Here is a 19,850-nt window from a genome sequence, read left to right as displayed (position 1 = left end):
CTTAGACACGGGGTCTCCCGGGTCTCGGGCCTTCAGGCTCGGACAGGATCGCGGACCAATTCTCCTGGGCCTCCAGCTTGCAGACAGCAGATCGAGGGACTTCTCGGTCTCCACAGTCACGTGAGCCGATTGCCATAATAACCATTTCTACATTTCTCTACAGACCCTGTTGGTTCTTTTTCTCTGGAGGACGCTGACTAATGCGGCACCCCTTGACCTGAGTCACACTCGCTTTCTAGCAGCACACGCTGAGCCGTGAGGGACACGGACATCACATGTGCTCCTTGCTCCCGCCGTCAGGGGGATAGGCCAGGAAGCAGGGGCGGGTGTGCACGATGAGCGCCCTGAGGGCATCTGTCACGATAGTAAGCAGCCGCGACTCCCAGGCCGTGGGGAATTGTGGGAGAGGACGCCCGTGTCTCCACGCGTGCCCTCTGCCACCGTTTCTCTGTCTAGCGACTGTCTAGCTTTTCTCCTCCATTCCCTGCAGCTGCCAGCGACCCAGTGTTGATCCTGTGCCCAGAGTCTACAGCAAAGGCAGTATCGATCATCTCCAACACCACAGCAAGGCGCCACAGCGACAGAACGTATCACGTGAGGAAGGTGAGACAGTCAGGCGACTATGGACCTTGCCCGAGGCCGCCCCACTCCACACGGCCACACCACAGCCTGAACTCGGGGCAGTCTGGCCCCAGAGCCTGAGCTCCTGATCGCTGTGCTCTGCTCCCTCTCGAAGAGCCAACTGAGCCGCTGGGAAACTGTAATATTTATTTTCAACCAGTGTCGTTGCGCGCTCGCTATCGTGCTCTCCTGCAGCCTGACCCTTCCCGCCTTCAGAAGGGCCGAGGCTCTTGCACCCCACTAGAGTGAATGGTGCTCTGTCCCTCACCTCCGAGAAGCGAGCGGCTGGGCCGTGTCCTTTCACCGGCCTTCACAGGGTGTGTGACCAGTCGTGAGCCGGGCACTGGGAGCTGAGGTCCGACCGTCCAACCACAACCAGCCCGCCACCCCAGGGGTCCTGCGGTAAGCCCTGGCCTTCTAACCCTGCAGTCCCCAAGCTCTTTTCTGTCGCAGAGATCGGGACGTCAGTCTCAGCCTTCAGCCTCCCCAAAGGCCGACCCATAGGCACCAAGCAGGTCTGGCCTGCACCTTGGGTGGCAAAGGTGCTACAAGGCTCTCTAGTCCGCGCCCGACCAAGTCCTGCTGACTACTCACAAAGGGGCACCCAAGCCTCCCCCCTTCCTCTCGTGCTCCCTTCTCGGTCCTCGGCCCTCGCCAGCACTGCCCGCTGTGTTACTGCGGGGCCTCCAGCTTCCTCCCTGAGCCGGGCCTGCCTTCCCCAGTCCCTCCCAGGGTCTCATCCCACCGGCCGCAGCCTCGGCTCGTCGTGTGCGCCAAGCACGGGGTCAACATTGAAACGGTAGGGGAAAAAAGTCAAAAGAATGACATTTCCTCACGTACGAAAATCACATGAACTTCAGACGTCAAATGTCCGTAAACAAGTTGTATTGGAATATAGCCACACTGCCTCATTTCCTTTCACCTACCTGCTTTCTGGCCACCAGGCAGCGTGTGAACTAGCTGTAATAGATTCCCACGGGCACCGCGCGACCCTTTACAGGAGACGTTGGCTGACCGACGACTCCACGGGGCTTTTCAAAAGGCAAAGCCACGAGATCACAGCACTCCGAGAGCCTCCCACCGCACTTAAGTTAAACTCTGACCTAACCTGATACCCTACCCCGCTCTCTGTTCTTCCCTTCACCCACTCCCTCTCCCGGCGCACGGCCCGCCCATGGCCCCGCTGCTCGCCTGCTCCGCCCTTCACTTCCTGGCCTGGGCTCCAACCGTGCTTTCGGCCCTGCCGCTCCTTCCCAGATTGAAACACTCCTTCCTGCTGTCCAGGTCTTGGATAGGTCTTCCAAGCATCGGGCAAGAAGCAGACACTGGGCACACAGTATCCCGTCGCTTGGTTTCATTCGCCGCTCGGCACTCACCACCATCTGGTATTTCACTTGTTTATCCACTTAGTTATTCTTTTTTAACTGCCTCCCTCATTTAGAACATAAGCTCCACGGAAGCAGGGACCCGGTCTCAGTTTGAGCTGTATCCACCGGACGGTAGAATCTCGGAGGCTGTTGAAGAGCAGGTGATGACAACAGTGTGTGCAGCCTGGTTTCTCACAGCCAGTCCTCTGTGGTTGGGGGACCACACAGCTCTGTACAGAGAGGCCATCCCTGCTCATCACTGGGCTCGGGCTCTCCACGGTGGACAGCCAGCTCTGACTCCGCGGGACCATTCGCAACAACTTACAAACGCGGTCCACACGGGAAACTGTCCACGTGTGGGCCTGTCCACATGTGAAACCAGATGGGCGGGCACCAGAGGTCATCTGTCCCATGCTCTGGTCTTGACGGTCACATAGAAGTCCTCATAGCAGACAACTCATGCCAGCAGCATCATGCTTTCAATAATATGTGTGAATAGTAAAAGTCATGGCATAAACAAAACCATAAAGAAGAAATTTAAAACCATCCACAAATAACCAAGCCTAGAATTTTGGTATACTTCCTTCAAGGCGTTTTCTACGTAAATATCTTTTTTTTTTAAATGTTTATTTATTTTGAGAGAGAGAGAGAGAGCGAGCGAGCAGGGAAAGGGCAGAGGAGGGAGACAGAGAATCCCAAGCAGGCTCTGCACTGTCAGCGCGGAGCCCGACATGGGGCTCAAACTCACAAACCGTGAGATCGTGACCTGAGCCGAAATCAAGAGTCGGACACTTAACCAACTGAGCCACCCAGGTGCCCCTCTATGTAAATATCTTTACATGAGCTAATGACCTGTTTTCCGTCCTCGATAGATCAAGGCTGTCTGTATTAGATAGATCTAGATTGACCTCTCTTAGAGGTTTCCAGACACTGGTGTGACATGTCTTCCCTCAGTAAGAAGCTCCAGCCTTACCAAACTCTACCGTTTGAGAAAATACTCCTGCCCTCATGCTCCGTGGGGCCACGAGTTCCGCCTCTGTGCCCACCAATCCTGGGGAAGGGATACCAACTCCCTCTCCCTGAGACCCCACTCATCTACCTGGCCTCATGTGCACACTGCTGAGGGCCTGCTACATGCCAGCCACACTCAAGGCTTGGGTGTCAGGGACTCAAGGAGGAGAGACGCAGTGTTCCTGCACCCGTGTCTGCCAGCTTTTGAGCCTGATGTTCAGTGCTCCGGAACACTGCGTCTAGATCGCTTGGTCTTCTCTAGATGTCTTGGCCACGTGCATAAGTTTCACCAACGACAGCATTTTGCCCTGTGTTTACAGAAGTTTCTGGCTTTTGTTTTTTAAAAAGGTTGGGGCAACAGAAGCAAAATGGTGCAGAGAAAAAGCTAAAGAGGCGATGCTGTGCTGACAGGTACTAAACCCTCCTTCCCGTTTGACCCACTCTGCACTAAACTCTGTGGATGTCAGGTTCGGAGGAAGCCAATAGAACTAGAAAATGCTTGATGGCCACATGGCTTGAGGATGTCGTCAGTGCCCCTTGAACGTAGAGTTAAGCCCACCTTCAGAGTGGAGCCAGTGACACGAACATGTGATGGAGGTCAACCGACTGGACAAGTCCTGCGGGGCAGGACATCTTCCAAACATGTACAGAGAGGACTGGCTGCGAGAAGCCAGGCTGGGTGTCCAGGTGTTCCTGCCCCTGCACCTCCCCTCTCCAAGCCCTTTCACTCATTCTTTCTTCCAACAATTATTTACTTAGTGCCTTCTGCTGTGCCTGATGCTATTCTGATTGATAGCAATTAACCTTTGCTGGGCTCATTTATTCTCAGTTCTCAAGATTTTCAACTCAGACCCTCCTTCCTTAGGGACCACTTGCTGTAGCCTCCTTGTCCCCATACTAGGCTTACCTTCAGGCCCTTCCTGTAGGCTCCTATAACTCCCCGTGTTCTCTCTGATTTTTTAATTTGAAGTTTATTTATTTATTTAGAGAGACAGCGGGGGAGGGGCAGAGACAGAGAATCCTAAGCAGGCTCCACACTGTCCGCATAGAGCCCGATGCGAGGCTGCCTCACGAACCGTGAGATCATGACTGAGCCAAAGTCAAGAGTCAGAGGCTTAACCGACAGAGACACCCAGGAGCCCCCTGTGACAGTTCTCTTACTGCACTTGTAACTTTATGCTTTTCTCTTCGTGTGTCCATTTTCTCCACTAAGCTGTGAACTTGTAATGATCAAGCTAAATTCACTTCTATAGCCTCAGACCCCTATACTACACCTAAATACACAGTAGTTGCTCCCAAAAAAGCACCGCCCACCATCCCCTTGCTCAGATTCCAAACTACCAGGCAGCTTTCTAGTTGTCATTTGTTCCTCCCCTGCCCCATCTTCCCCGTCGCAACAAGTGACAACGTCATCCTTCCTGTTGCCCTATCCACAAACCTGGGAGTCATCCTGGACCGGTTCCTTTCTCTCATAACCCACATCCAATCTGTCAGCGCATCTTGTTAGCTTTACCTCCATCCCGTAAGTTATACAGATGACATGATCTTATATGTAAAAAAACAAACAAACAAACAAACAAAAACAACCCTAAAGATTCCGCAAAAAAACTATTAGAACTAATATAATAAGCAAGTTCAGTAAAGTCGCAGGATACAAAACCAACATATCAAAATCAGTTGTATTTCTAAACACTAACAATGAACTATCTGAAAAAAAAAATTAAGGTAATAATCTCCTTTATAATAGTATCAAAAAGAATAATATACTTAGAAATAAACTTAATCAAGAAAGTGAAAGACCTATACACTGAAAACTAAAAATATTGATGAAAAAAGTTTAAGAAGACACAAATAAATGAAAAGGTGGCCTGTGTTCATGGATTGGAAGACTTAATATTGATCAAACGTCCATTCTATCCAAAATAATATACAGATTCAATGCAATCGCTTATCAAAATGTCAATGGAACTTTTTTTTTTTACAGAAATGGAGAAAAAATACTAAAATTATTATGGAACCATACGGAACCCACCCTGAAGAGCCAGAACAATCTTGAAGAACAAAGCTGGAGAAATCATACTTCCTGATTCCGATACATATCACAAAACTACAGCATTTAAAACAGTGTGGTACTGGCATAAAGGTGACATACAGACTAATGGAGTAAAATGGAGAGTCCAGAAATAAACTGACATATATATGGTCATCTGATCTTCAGTGAGGATGCCAAGACCACACAATGGGGGAAGGACGATCTCTTCAACAAATGGTATTGGGAAAACGGGACGTCCCCATGCAAAAGAATGAAACCAGACCCTTATCACACAAAAATCAACTTGAAATGGATTGAGAACTTAATTCTTTTTTGAGAGAGAGAGGGTGGGAAAGTGAGCAGGGGAGGAGCAGAGGGAGAGGCAGATAGAATCTTAAACAGGTTCCACACTCAGCACAGAGCTGGATGTGGGGCTCCATCCCAGACCCTGGGATCATGACCTGAGCCAAAATCAAGATTCCAATGCTCAACCAACTGATCTGCCCGGGCACCCCTGAGAACTTAAATATTCTGAAAAGGTCTGAGACTATAGAACTTCTAGAAGAAAGCATAAAGGGAAACCTGATAACATAGCTCTTGGCAATGATTTCATGGACAGGACACCAAAAGCACAGGCAACAAAAGCAAAAATTGGCAAGGGGGACTACATCAAACTAACAGCTTCTGCACAGCAAATGAAGCAACAGAGTGAAAAGGTAGCCGATAGAATGGGAGAAAATGTTTGCAAACCATATATCTGTTAAGGAATTAATATCCAAAAATGTAAGAAATACAACTCAGTTCAAAACAAACAATCTGATTTTAAAATGGGTAGAGGAACTAAATAGACATGTCTCCAAACACACAGAGATGGCCAACAGGTATTTGAAAAGATGCTCAACATCACTAATCATCAGGGAAATGTGAATCAAAACCATAATGAGATCTCCCCTCATTCCTGTTAGAATGGCTATCACCAAGAAAAAAAAAAAAAAAAAAAGACAAGTATTGGCAGAAACGTGGAGAAATTAGAACGTTTGTGCATTATTGGTGGGAATGTAAAATGGTGCAGGCATCCTTTCCTTATAAGGAAAAGGATGAAAAACAGCATAGTTTCCTCAAAAAATGAAAAATATAACTACTCTATGATCCAGCAGTCCCACTTCTGGGTATTTCTCTAAAAAATTAAATCAGAATTTTGAAGAGATATTTGCATCCCTGTGTTCATTGCAGCATCACTCATAATAGCCATGATTTGGAAACAAATATCTACCGACAGGTGAATGGAAAGAAAATGTGGTATATACATATGTCAGAGTATTACTCATTCTTAAAAAGAAGGAAATCTGAGGGCACCTGGGTGGCTCAGTCGGTTAAGTATTTGACTCTAGGTTTTGGCTCATGTCGTGTTCTCACAGGTTCATAGGTTTGAGCCCTGCATTGGGCCTTGAACTATCAGCATGGGGCCTACTTGGGATTCTCTCCCTTTCTCTCCGCCCCTCCCCTGCTTGTGTGTGTGCGCACACACACACTTTTTCTTTCCAAATAAATAAATAAACATTATTTTTTTAAAAAAGAAGGAAATACTGCCAATATACTACAATGTGGGTGAAGCTTGAGGACATTATACTAAGTGAAACAAGCCAGTCACAAAGACAAATACGTCATAATTCCACTTACATGAGGTATCAACAATACTCAAACACATAGAAGCAGAGAAAATGCAATTGCAAGGAGCTGCAGGAGGGAGAAATGGGGGGTTGCTGTTCAATGGGTGTAAAGTTTCAGTTATGCAAGATGAATAAATTCTAGAGATCTCTGTACAACACGGTGCCTAGAGTTAACTATACTATGTGCTTAGATGTTTAGGAAGGTAGGGGCACCTGGGTGGCTCAGCTGGTTGAGCGTCCAACCTCAGCTCAGGTCATGATCTCACAGCTTGTGGGTTCGAGCCCCGCATCAGGCTCTGTGCTGATGGCTCGGAGCCCGGAGCCGGCTTCAGATTCTGTGTCTCCCTCTCTCTGCCCTCCCCGCATTCGCGCTGTCTCTCTCTGTCTCAAAAATAAATAAAAATTAAAAAAAATTTTTGTTTTAAGTTTAGGAAGGTAGATCCAATGTTGATATGCTTGTGACAAAAAAAACAAAAACAAAAAAAAAAAACCCAACTCTCTGGCTTCCCACCTTGTGCAAAGCAAAAGCCAGTCTTCATATTGGCCTTTAAGGCTCCACCCTCACCACCCTGCCTCATCTCTTACTGCTCCCCCCCCCCCCCCCCCCCCCCCACTGAGCCACACAGACCCCTGGCTGCTCCTTAGGTGTACAAGTTCAGCTTCCACTTCATGGCCTTTGTGCTTTTGTGCCTTCTCCCTGGGGGGTCCTTCTTTTCTGGATCTCTCCATGGTTCTAACCCTCACTTCCTGCTCCAATGCTGTCTTCTCATCAACCCTCCCCTGATTACTGCTCTAAAGCTGCACGCATGCATGCACGCACACACGTACTACCTGTGCGCCCCATCACCTTCCTCTGCTTTATTTTTAACTACACAGGCGATCCCCTTCTGACGTGTTCTATAATTTGCCTATCGGTTGGTTTGTGTCTGTTCTCTCCCACTAGAACCACTGCACACCAGCAGGTGCTGTTTGCCTGTTCCATGTTCTAGTGCATCCCTGACCCTTGGAACAGCGCCTGGCACACAGTAGATGCTCAGTAAGTGTTTGATAGATAAATCAACTGAAAGTGAATGAACTGGCTTTCCGGCTTTTACTTTCGTCTTGTGAGTCTTATGAGCATGAGAAAAATCATCTTCTAATTCATCGATTACAGATGCACCAACAAACCAAGCAAGGACCAGACAGGAATTGTAGGGACTCCACTGCTAGTCCTGTCCCTGGCATCTCTGGGACTCCCACGGGAACAATATATAATCTCTATTCCTTGAGCAGCTGGCACCTCCTCTGAGTCCTGAAGAGTGCTAAGCTGCTAAACTAAAACTTGAGGAACGAGGAGATCATCTGGATCCTTGTGTGCACGGACGTATACTGGGCCTTTGGGAAGGAAGGCCTCTGGATCAGAGACCAACGAAAAGGGAACCTTTGCACCGTGGATGGAGATCGACAGGCTTTGCAGTTCTCAGAAGATGACTCAGAAACCACTCAGGACAATAGCTGCTTGGGCTAGTCCTTCCAATTAATTTCTTATTTTCTAATGGTTAACCCACAGTGCAGAAACCTGGCAAACACAGCCGATGAAAGCAAACATCCCCAGTGACGTCATGTGGCTATCATGTGGCCCCTGACAGGATGTGAGAAGAGCACTTCACCTCCGGGGTATTCTTTCCAAAACCCAACCCGTCTCACCTCAAGAACACCAGGCACACCCGGACTGGGGATATTGTGCAGAAGACCTGGCCAGGGCTCCATCGTGGTCACGAACAGCAAGGCCAGACTGAGAGACTGTCACAGACCAGAGGCGACCGAATGAATGTGGTGTCTCAGAGGACGTTCACGGGCAGACTGGTACCTGAATTATGCACTTGCCAACCTCGCCAAAGCAAGCGAGCCTCTTGGAAGCCAGCCCCCACGACGACAAACTGAAGGGCAGAGGCTGCTCGTTTGGAAGTCCTACAATGTCTCCCTGAGAGGCCGGAGGGCTTGGCTTGTGCTCACATACCGGGTCGTCCCTTCGGTTCCCCTTCGGATCAAGTCCTAGCTCCGTCCGCGGTTTCCAGGCCTGCCTTCCTGCCTTCCTTCCAGGCCGCAAGCACGCTCTCCGCTGCTCTCAATTTGGAAATTGTAACTTTTTCAGCCCTCACGTGGGAATCGACACACTGGCTCTCTCGACGCCGTCGCGACCAGTCTTTTGCGTTGACCCTCCTCGCGTACATTGCGCATTGTGACAGCTACAGGCCTAGGCCGGGTGTACCTCTGCTGCACGTGTCCCAAGAACAGCACACGTGGGAAAACAGAATTGAAACACATACGTGAACGTGCCCCCACACCGCCCCCACTTGTGTCTTCCACGCCCAAACCACCATGGGGACCACCAGGAAGCTCCGGCCTTGCTCCCTCGTACTGGCCCGCACCATTAGGCTGGACGGCCTCCCTGGGTCCGTTTATCTGAAATCGCGAGGGCCCATCGATGCCGTGAAACCAACAGGCCGTGTATGACATCCACCGACACTCCACATCCCCCAGCAACGTCATCTTCTTAGCAGGGATCCCGAACCCGGGTCCAGAGACTATGGCGGCCTCCATGGGCTCATAAGAGAAGGAATCAGGCTGGCCCTGATAATAGTGCAGCAATTCCGAGAAGACGAGGCGGTGGAGTGTGTGGAAGGGAAAGGAGTGGGAGCCAGAGGCTGTAGGAGGAAGCAGGGGCTTGACTTGCTCAATGAAACAACCTGCCAGCGGGTCACAGAGTGAGGGGTTGAGCCATCAGGGTGTGAGGAGTACCTAAAACTTAATCAGATGAAGAGAAAGAAGGTGTCTTGCCACATTCCCTTTTTCAGTGAAGTTCAGTATCTGGAACATTCAGATCTGCTGCCCCTCCTTCCTAATTTCCTCATCTTATACAACGGCATCAAAATCCGCACAGTCGCCAGAGTGGACGACTCAGGAAGTCTGGTGTCATCTTGCTCAGGGCATCACTGATGACCGTCAGTCCCACCCCCAGGAGACCTTCCGAATTCACTGCCTTGTCAGCCCCCGCCTAGCCCACAACAGGCCCCACCTGCAGCTCAGTCCCTTCTGTTGTCAGGTGGGACTTTCTGAAATCCCAATGTGACAGGGCCACTCAGAACCTACAGACCGCTTAGGCTCTGTGTTGCCTTAGGGGAGGTCCACACGTTGCTTTGAGCTCGGCACTCTTTACCATGTGGATCCGGCCCCAGCCCCAGCTCCTCTCCCCAGAGCTCTCTTTCAGGCTGCAGGGAACCACCCCACCTTCCTGGGGCACCCGGCACCCTTCTCCACCCTGCCGCCTCTGCCAGGAAGGCCAGCTGAGTCTTCCTTGCTACTCAAGACCGGGCCCACAGGCTGTCTCCTGCGAGGCCTTCTAGGGTACAGCGAGAGGCAATTAGTTACGATGTCCTGTGTATATGATCCTCTGGGCCCTATCCTATTTCATTCTAGCATCTTGCTGTCTCGCAGTAAACTTCTGCGAGGCAGATACTACCTGCCTGATGCCCGAAGCCTCACGGCTGCTCAAAAGACGTTATAACGTAAACGAATGTGACGGGTGTCTGTGCACCCCGAGCCAGAACAACTCCCACACGGTTCCTGACTGGGGACGCTGGTTCGAATACCACCACAGCCTTGAAAAGGTGTCTCCCTACTTCCCAGGCGAAGCTGGCAAGCTGGTCACCTGAATTTGAAAGGCTGGAGGGTCACTGGGCGGGCAGCTGTCGGGGAGCCCTGCAGTGGCATCCTGTGATCCAAGTTCTTGTGATGGGCTGACCTCATGCAGGGTGGGGGGCACTTGGACTGCTATTTGCCAGGGTATTTGGGGAACGGGTGCTAGAGCAAGACTCCACATCAAAGAGGATAACGGGGTGTTGGGTTAAACAGCTGTATTTACTGCAGAATTTTGGAGACTTTAGTTTCCTGTAGACCTGTGAGTGCCCAAGGGTGGGGCAGTCGGAGGAGTTTCCCAAACACGTCTGACCATAGAGCCCCAGGGCACTCACCGTAGAATCCACTTTGGGAAACACTGGCCCCAAATGGTGGATTTTTACTGAGTGGCTGACGAAGGGACCAGAACAAAGTGTGTGCTTACTCACTCGTCATGGTCACTATGAAATAAGTCAATCATTTTGGAATCAAACACTGGTCTTTCTCAGAAAGACCGGAAGAAAAAAGACGTCTTTATGCAATCAAAAACCTTTATTCAGAATAAGCATTAGCAAAATGAAGGCAGTTGCCTCAGGGCCACGGAGTACTCAGAAGCAGATTTGACAATAATTACGAAAATACTTTGCTACAGATTAAAATACGGAATCACGCTAAAAATAAAAGGTGAAGATCCTCAGATGATTTGCTCCCTTGCTTGCCCAGGTGGCCGGGAGTGACCAGCCCTCGGGCCCAGTGTGCTGGGAACCCAAGGCGGGGACACGATCAGCCCCGCGGCTGTGGCCAGGCCCCGGGCCTCCACGAAGACTGCCCGGCTCCCCACTGGTCCCGAGTGGTGGGGCTGGGTGCTGGTGACTCCACCGAATGGGACTCCCGGTAAGGAAGGCCGGTGGCTTCACAGGAAGCTCTTATTGGGACGGCATCTGCCTTTTCAGCTTGGCGAGTCTCTGCAGACATTCGTCCCTCCACCGCCGTCTGGCAGCTAAATGCTCCGGATCCGCGGGAACCTTCAGACACATGGCCTGGGAATAGGAAAAGAAAGGACAAGACAAAAAATCCCAGAGCGTGAAGAGGAACTAACGTACCAGGAGAGTAACTGTTCCTAGTTATTCAAACTGTGCATTTGCTCTTAAAAACAAAAGCAGCTTAGTAACCCCTCAATTAACATAAACTTTCCAAATCCACAGAGGCCTGCAGCTCCTCTGAGACCATTCAGATGAGCCACCAGTTCATCGGTCACCCCGCTCTAAGGTCTCCTGTGACCACGACAGGACCGTGGACGCCAAGTCAGGAGTGAGGAACCACCAGGATCCAAGGCGAAGCCTGGCTACAAATAAAACCTCACCTGTGGCACAGGGCTTCCCCTCGGCCTGCACGAGTCTCTAGAAGGGGTCTACGTACCTGGTTAACTTTTTCAACAGTGGCCCCGGAAAACTCTGGAATGGGTCCAAAAGTCTTTAGGACACGTTTCATGCCTTCACTGTATCTGTCACAGTAGCTTAACATACCTGAAATCACGAAAGCAAGAACCCACAATATCAGCAAGAACACTATAAAACTCCCAACGAAGAAATCTACTCAGAGGGTCTCACCCTAGCTCAGGCTTAGGTTCTTCTCCTCCTGTGGATGAAGAAAAGGTGCAGGGGGACGCCCACCGCAGTCGGCTGGCCCCGGGGAACGAGCGTCCTCACCGATGTCACTATTCAAGCTTTCCATCAGATCTTAAAATCCTGAAAAGTGACGGGACCCTCGGGCCTCTGTCAGCGCCTCTTACGGACTTTTGGGTTGGCCTGTGTTCCTGCACTGATTTGTAGAATATCACATTCAGTTCTATTTTCACCAAAAAGGTCTCCAACAATGTGTCTGTAAGGTTACTTCTGTGAATGGCTCGAATGCATTTCAAAAAATTTTTTGACGTTTATTTACTATTAGTGAGAGACAGAGAGAGACGGAGCGTGAGTGGGGGAGGGGCAGAGAGAGAGGGAGACACAGAATCAGAAGCAGGCTCCAGGCTCCGAGCTGTCAGCCCAGAGCCCGACGCGGGGCTCGAACTCACGGACCGCGAGATCCTGACCTGAGCCGAAGTCGGACGCTCAATCGACTGGGCCCCCCAGGCGCCCCTCGAATTCATTTTCTAAGAACCAAAGGTGTCAAAGCTCCCTAAATCCGCCCCCGTCTCGCACTTACTCCCTGAGTTCTAGTTACCACTTTGCTGGGAGTCTGCAAGGTGGAGGGTTCTAGGCACAGGCTGCATTTACCTGAGAGGCAGGCTCCGCGGGCGCACCCGCTTCGGCTCCGGCCAGTGGACCGGGGCCCAGCCACCCCGAGCCCGGGGCGGCATCTGTCCCCTGGCGGCGCTGCTCTGCACCTGCTCCCGCAGCTCCGGGGCCCTCGGGCAGCCTGGGTCTCGGGGCCTAAGACGGGACCCTAGGATTCTGGTGGAGAAACCCAGGAAGAGGAGGCTTATCCCGGAGGGGAGGGGGAGAGGGGAAAGCAGCGCGGGCCGGCTGAGGCCGAAGCTGCTATTTCCTGTGAGAGGCAGCGGTGCCCCGGGAGGAAGCCCCAGGCAGGCTGCGCGGCCTCCCCACACCGGGCGGGCTTGCCGGGACCCGCTCTGCCCGGCGGCGAGCTGCAGGCAAACGGCCAGCTCGGCCCGCGCCCCGCCCCGCGGGCACCTGCGGCCGGGCCGGTGCGGGGGCGTGCGCCGGGACACGCGTCAGGTCCCAGGCCGGTCCCGGGTACGTGCACCGGGAGGCGTCTCCCAGGCCCGGGCCCCGCCGAGGCCAGGCGCGGAGCCGCCTGCTATTCCGCCTCTGGCCCATGTCCGACATTTTCCAGAACCAGACTCCGTGGTCGGCGAGTCAGGCGAAAAGAGAGAGCGAGGGAACAGATGCAACTGTGGGTTTTGCAGAGATCCCAGAGCGTGGCTCCCACCCACGCCACGACAAGTGTGTCTGATTAAGTTCAAATAAAAATGACCACCGCCCAACACTCTTAACAGCTTCTTTGGGGCCTGGTTTGGGTGCGGCTACACTGACGTGAAAGCCTCCATTCACTGGGGGTCCATCTTGGCTCAAATGGTTTCCTTTCTCTTTCAGAGTGCTAAAGTTAAACCCAATTTGCTCTTAGAAGGGAAACCGTTTTCAAGGGTACACATTTCAAGCATACCAACTTTTCTGACATTAGCACCTATAATTAAGTGGTAGATACTGTCGTTTCAAAATAAGGGGTTTCGAATAAAAATAAGGAGTTTTGTTTCCTTTGACGTAGCATAACTTGGCAGTCGGGATTCAGGGAGGCTCCTAAATGTCCTACACTGGCTAGCCATCTTGAATGGCATGGCATTTCTGGAACACAGAAAACAACCCGTGCGTTTATTTCCTTTTGAAAATTAAATATCTGCTTCACTTTATCCATTTGCTTATTTACTCGAACTAAAGGTGATAAAATCTAGACGCGAATACAGTGTGTTCCTTTTGGTGGGGCAGGGACACTAGGATCAAGCAAGGTATAAAGATACCAAACGAGAAGAAAACGGGAAAAATTCCTGTAGCTGAGGACTGCCCTCCTGGAATGAAAGCAGAGGCTCTCAGGGACCAATTCCACCCCCCACCCTGTGTGAGCAGTAACCCACAGGGTCCTGTGCACATACTGTGTCTCACTTCTGGATCACTTTACATCTGCTGAATAAGTGTTCGCCTTTCCCTGTCCCTGCGAAGTCATTTTAGTCTCCCAAGGGCTTTCTAGAACTTTTTTCCCTCTCCCTTTTGTAAAATCTGTCGTTTTAAAGGGCATTTATTTCTTCAAACTAGGATACAAGATAGTAAAAATCCTTGTCGCACAATTCATAACTTCCTCCGTACTGTTCAGGAAACCACTGAAAATTTCACTCTTACTAATATAAAAATGCTTTCTGTAACAGGCCCTCGGGCTCTTGGGACAAACAGCCCCGTTGTTTGTGGTGAAGGTAAGGAACGAATAGGGCGCGTGCCTGCAGACCGTCCCCCACCACCTGCAGAGAAGCTGGACACCGCTGGGAGGGCTCGCCCCCTTACCCAAGATGCAAGTTCGTGGTGACTTACAGTCACGACCTGCAACGTCCCAGGACACTGATCATTGCTACTGTTATTTGCAATCTGTCCTCTTCTACTATGCAAGTATTAAAAGGAGCGTTTTTACTCCATTTCCACCAATAACTTTGGCTTCTCTACACTATGAAAGGAGGTGCGTGGCAATTATCCCATAATACTAATTTCACTGGAAATGGGGAGGAAAAGAAACCATTTCACCTTCTGTCCTTCTAGTCCAGCCTTCCCTTACGTTACTACGAACTCGGGCCTTCGCCTGTATTTTCTCTCCTCCACGTCCTTGCCCTCTGTCCTGTTCAACAATACACTTCCCAAAACTCTCTCGAGCTTAGCTTTTTAGAGGATTTTGAACCTGATTTCTTAAGAGATGCTTATATGGAATAAGAAAAAGTGGGGGAAAGACGTGATTCTCATGAGATTAGATTCAGCGTGGCTTGCTGCTTTCTAAGTTGGAATTCTTCAGCTGTGAGCCCACGAGGGCGAGACAATGTGCTTTCTTGAACCTTCAACATAAGCCAAGGTGGGTGGAGAAAGAGAGCGCCTTCCTCTGTTTGCGTTTATGCAACAGCCAGCAGGCACACGGTCCTACTGTCACCCGCGGCGGCAGCTCCTGAGACGGGCTCTGGGTGTTCAGTTTCTTGGAGAGCCCTGACCGCTACCCTCACCAGAGGAGTCTGGTTTCCACACAGCGTATGAACCCGCACCGACGTATGAACCCACACCTACGTGAATTCACCTGCTTTTAAGAGGCAGCGTTTCACAGAACTTATTAAGGAAGATCAAAAAGGCCCCAAAGCACAGAGCAACATTATCTAACTCCCACCTGAGTGAGACCTCACCTGAGGTCAGGGAGGCGGGTGGAGACAGAAACCTACCTGGGGCCCCTTAACTCCACAAGGTCCCAGCTCCAGCAGTTCACCTGTTTCACTGAAACTAACAGCCCTGTGTAAATGAGCCAAGCCCAGCAAGTAAGCGCCTCAATTAAAAAAAAAATAAATTAAAAAAAAAGACAAGCATCTCTACACAGGAGGAAATTTTACAAGGCAGGATGGTAAACACTGGCTTCAACTGGAGGTGATTTCCGGGGCCTGCCGATTCTCAGTCATTCTCCAGGTAGAAGTAAAGTCATGAGGCGCCCAAAAAGCTGCTAGAGGTATCAAACGGGCAGTTCTCCTCGCTGACCCAGTAGTCTGAAAGCTTAGCAAAGAAACCATCCAAACGGTTGAAGTCTGGAGATGTCACTATTCTATTGCAAAAATGCCCTAATCTGTATTCATTCTGTATTTCTTCCCCATGCACTTGTGAATCTTTTGGGGAGAGTTAAAAAAGGGGAAAAAAAAAACTGGAAGAGTAGTGAATTAAAAAACCAGACAAGACACCGAATGAACAGAATACTGATTAAGGGACCTCATCTGTGTCAGCCATCGAGACAAACATTTCCATCTGGCTTCATCCTCACAGCACCCTTGAAAGGAGTCCCTGCTGCCAGGCCCATTTGATGGGGGGGGGGGGGGGTACTCGCTTGCAAGAGGCTGGTTAGCTTAATGGTGTTTTGTTTTGTTTAATTTTTGAGAGAGAGGGACTGTCAGAGTGCTTAGCGGGGAAGGGCAGAGAGAGAGGGAGACACAGAATCCGAAGCCAGCTCCAGGCTCCGAGCTGTCAGCACAGAGCCTGGCTCGGGGCTCGAACTCACAGACCGTGAGATCATGACCTGAGCTGATGCTTAACTGACTGAGCCACCCAGGTGCCCCTAGGCTAGTTAGCTGAGAAATCAGGTAGGAACCCAGGCCGACTGGCTCCACTGACCAGACCCCCTCTTCAGAGTCTGTCCTTGCTGAGGGTGGCTTTTAAAATTCAGCCAAAAGGCAAAGTAGGCAAGCTGGCCTCCTGTTTTTTAAGTGCTATTAAAGACAAATCCTAAAATACTTCTACCACTTCTAGATAAACTGTAGCTTTGAGACTAATAACTAGCCTTAACCTGAGATGCTGGCTTTAGGAAAACGACATCAGAAAAAAAGAACCCTCTCCGCCCAATCTTGATATATTCTGGATGACACTATGAAGAATAATGAACATTTCCATCGGTTACAAGCCAGATCTTATAACACTCTAACTCTGGTCTTTGGAATGCTCTGAAGTTGAAAACTACATCCGTCCACCATTATCATATTAAGCCAATTAGGTTTTCTTATCATATCTGCTTTGTTTGAAAAATTGTTACGGGCCTCCTTCCTGTCTGCCACACTATTTGGTTCTGGAGTTTCTGGTTTCATTGGCTTCTGTTTCTATTTGTCTGAGAGTCAGAGCTGTTCTCAGCTGTCTCCCTATTGATTTCTCATGATACCTGAGTTATCTTATTATTCTGAAGAAAAGAAAATTACAGAGAAAAACATGGCAGTTATCAAGCCGTGTTGATATGCATGCCAAGTGTTTAAATACGTTTGCCACCTTTAAGGTGCCGGCCGAAAAAGCATTTGAAAGTCTCCCAGACTTTATTTTAATGATACTTCAAAACCCTTGTTTCACTTTTTTTTTTTTCCTTTTTTTAACGTTTATTTATTTTTGAGGCAGAGAGAGACAGAGCATGAACGGGGGAGGGTCAGAGAGAGAGGGAGACACAGAATCGGAAGCAGGCTCCAGGCCATCATCAGCCCAGAGCCGGACGCGGGGCTCGAACTCACGGACCGTGAGATTGTGACCTGAGCTGAAGTCGGACGCCTAACCGACTGAGCCACCCAGGCGGCCCTCGTTTCACTTTTAAAGAAAGAGGCCTCTTTCTTTACATTATCCTCCTGTGTTCAACTGTCCTCCTGCCACAAAAGTAAGATGCTCGTGCTAGGACAGAGTTCCCTGTTCCTGCAGCGGCTCTCAGCCACGCTCATTTAAGGAAGAGTCAAGTCGGGTATTGAACCCCATCTCCACGACCCGCAAGGCACCGTAGGCGCGCCTGCAAGATTACGTCTGGCGAAACTGCCCCAACGTATTCACCGGAAGTCATACTTCGTCAATTACGGTGGTGAAAACTGAAGCGTTACCAAAACATTGTGGAATCACAAAATCTCAGTCAAACAGACTCCTGATTTCCAGCTTCATTACAGGCATCTCTGCTCGGTATCTAAACATCCTGCCAGGTGGCCAACCAGCCCCAACTGCTCTATTCACCGTGCGCAGCATGGCCCTCTCCCTCAACGTCAGCCGCAGGAACTAGAAACTTCCTGCCATGTGCTGAGCCCAAACCCGTCTGTCTGCCACGTCCACGCCCACAAAAGACACCCACGCGCGTACACACACACTTCTCCGCTCACCTTCTTCTTCTGGATAAGTTCCAGTTTCTCAGTATTTCAATTAAGTGTGGACCGTTGGAGCTAAATACAACACTCCCTTTCTCTCCCTACATACGTTTTACAGGTATAATATAAAAATTAAAATAACATGGCAATAATTATGAAAACTGTAACAACACAGAAAGGCAAAGAGGTAATAAAAGTTACCTGTAATTTCAACACTAAGAGATAGCAGGTACTGATGACATTTAGGTGATATTTGCCTAGATTTTTATTCATAGCATTTTAAACTTATTTTGTTTCAGTCTAGTGTAGGTTTCAGTGCTTGTTTTCCGAATGGCGTCTTGTGTCTGATTCACTTGAAGTGTGGCTGACAGTTTCATTCTTGGAAGCTTCTCACCTTTCTCAATCTATCTTCCTGTTAGAGTCGCTAGATCGTGGGCTCGGCCCTACTTCCCCAGACCCTCTGAAGTCGGCTTCAGTCGGCTTCTGAAGTCGGGGTGACTGGCCTGGCCCGAGCACGGCCCGTGCCCAGCGCAGACCCCTCCCCTGCAGAGGCGCCTCCCCGCTGGCTTCCCAGCCTCCTGGCGCGGGAAACCTCCAGCTCCAAATGTCACACTTGGAAGTTGCTCAGGTTTAGGCAGGAGAGACGTACGGCATTTCCCTATCTGTTCTCCTTGCCTCTGTAAACAGCCGCATCGTCTTTCTCAGGAGAACACAACTTTCTGGGTAACGTGGCAAAGTCTCCATGACCACACGCATCTGTCTTTCTCTTCCTTCCCGCCTGAGTGCCCTCTGCCGCGCAGAGCCCTGGGGTTCATGGATTCCATGTGGACTGACATCTCAGGACACTACGACCTGTCGCAGCCCCCGTCTGTGAATTACCAGGGCTGGCCGCCGTCTCCTTCATATGATACTGTTTCTATCCAGTTGTTTAAAAACAAAAAGGCAAAACTGTACTGTTTACAAAACCCCTAAGAACACTAAACAGCACAGAACTCCCATCTTAGCCCCTACGGAAGCAAAGCGTACCTTCTGCATTGAGATGCATAGTTTCTAGGGGTCCGATGAACGCGTACCGCATGCCCAGGCCATCTGACATGACAAGGTCAAGGTCGCTCGGAGACACTATTCCTTCCTAAATGGAGAAAATGGGGCAGCACACAGATGAGTCCTCTGGAGAAACAACGTTCTTGCCATCACTTTCAAGCTGACTCCTTTGGAGCACAATCCCAAAATACTCTCCAAAGCTCCAGAATAGTATTTTCATTCTACATGTGTTTCACAGGTTTTGCGTGACAAAACTGTAACATATAAACAGATCCTGAAAAGAGAATATTTTGTGAGAGGGTCAAATACCAACTCGCTTTTTCCAGAGCTGCAATCAAGCTCCCATCTTATGTGTCAATCTCCACTGTCTTCCGTTCCCTTCCCTAAAAGCTATGTGTCACTCGCAGCTTTGGAGAAGGGGGACCGGGTGAAGGGAAGGGAGAGAAGTAAGAGCAGGGCATTGGTGGGAAAGCACAAGAAAGGACCTTCTACATATTAGCCTGAGATCTGGACGCTAAGACCGGAGCCATCAAAAGAACTGAAGAGTCATCCTCCAAGCTTTGCCCGCCCGCAAGCCCAGCCCTGTCCAGCTTTTAATGAGTTCATAAAAATGACATCCTTTGATGAAATGCAGCTTAGAACCAGTGCTGTTTGCAAGGTGGGGCCCTGGAATCTTCTGCAAATGTGGACTGCAAAGCAAGAGGCAAGCTCTCATGTGTTCAGGTCAGACGTCAGATTGGCCATCTGCGTTACTTGGCCTTTCTTTGCACAGCCTCGACCTCTCACGGCTTTTGGAATGAGCAGAGACGCATAAGCACATGCGTGCGTGATCCAGGAGGCCACGGCCAGTTGAGTCTCCATCCGAGGATATCTTCACCTTGGGCAATTCAGCTGTCAGAAGGCAGATGGGGGTGGGGTGGGGGGAGGGGGAGGGGGAAGGCCATCAGATTTCCCCCTGGTCTTTGCTGGGGTCAGACTGCTAGAATTACTGTGAAGTCTCGAGTTCCTTTTTCCTGACCGGTTTCACACAGAGCACAGTGAAGACAGATGCT

General features: G+C 50.1%; 1 protein-coding gene and 1 long non-coding RNA gene across 2 annotated transcripts in view; both read right to left on the bottom strand.

Moving 5' to 3' along the window:
• Positions 1 to 10,891: 10,891 nt before the first annotated feature.
• CRYL1 (crystallin lambda 1) overlaps positions 10,892 to 19,850 on the bottom strand; it is a 130,864-nt gene continuing 121,905 nt past the window's right edge. Inside the window, exons 6-8 of the mRNA XM_025924970.2 lie at positions 18,781 to 18,886; positions 11,778 to 11,884; positions 10,892 to 11,398 (exon numbers count right to left, since the gene is read on the bottom strand). Of these exons, the coding sequence (XP_025780755.1) occupies positions 11,285 to 11,398; positions 11,778 to 11,884; positions 18,781 to 18,886 (327 nt within the window). The 3' untranslated portion in view covers positions 10,892 to 11,284. The remainder of the gene's footprint in view (positions 11,399 to 11,777; positions 11,885 to 18,780; positions 18,887 to 19,850) is intronic.
• Positions 13,012 to 18,774, bottom strand: LOC147584906 (uncharacterized). Its single transcript, XR_015254360.1, has 3 exons — positions 17,307 to 18,774; positions 17,200 to 17,274; positions 13,012 to 16,970 (listed from the first exon to the last, which is right to left on the bottom strand). It is a non-coding gene; the product is annotated as an uncharacterized LOC147584906 (long non-coding RNA).

This window comes from Puma concolor, chromosome A1 (assembly GCF_028749965.1).
Source record: "Puma concolor isolate L17-30 chromosome A1, mPumCon1.1.hap2, whole genome shotgun sequence".
Taxonomy (NCBI): domain Eukaryota; kingdom Metazoa; phylum Chordata; class Mammalia; order Carnivora; family Felidae; genus Puma; species Puma concolor.
This window is presented reverse-complemented; position numbering and strand designations above follow the sequence as displayed.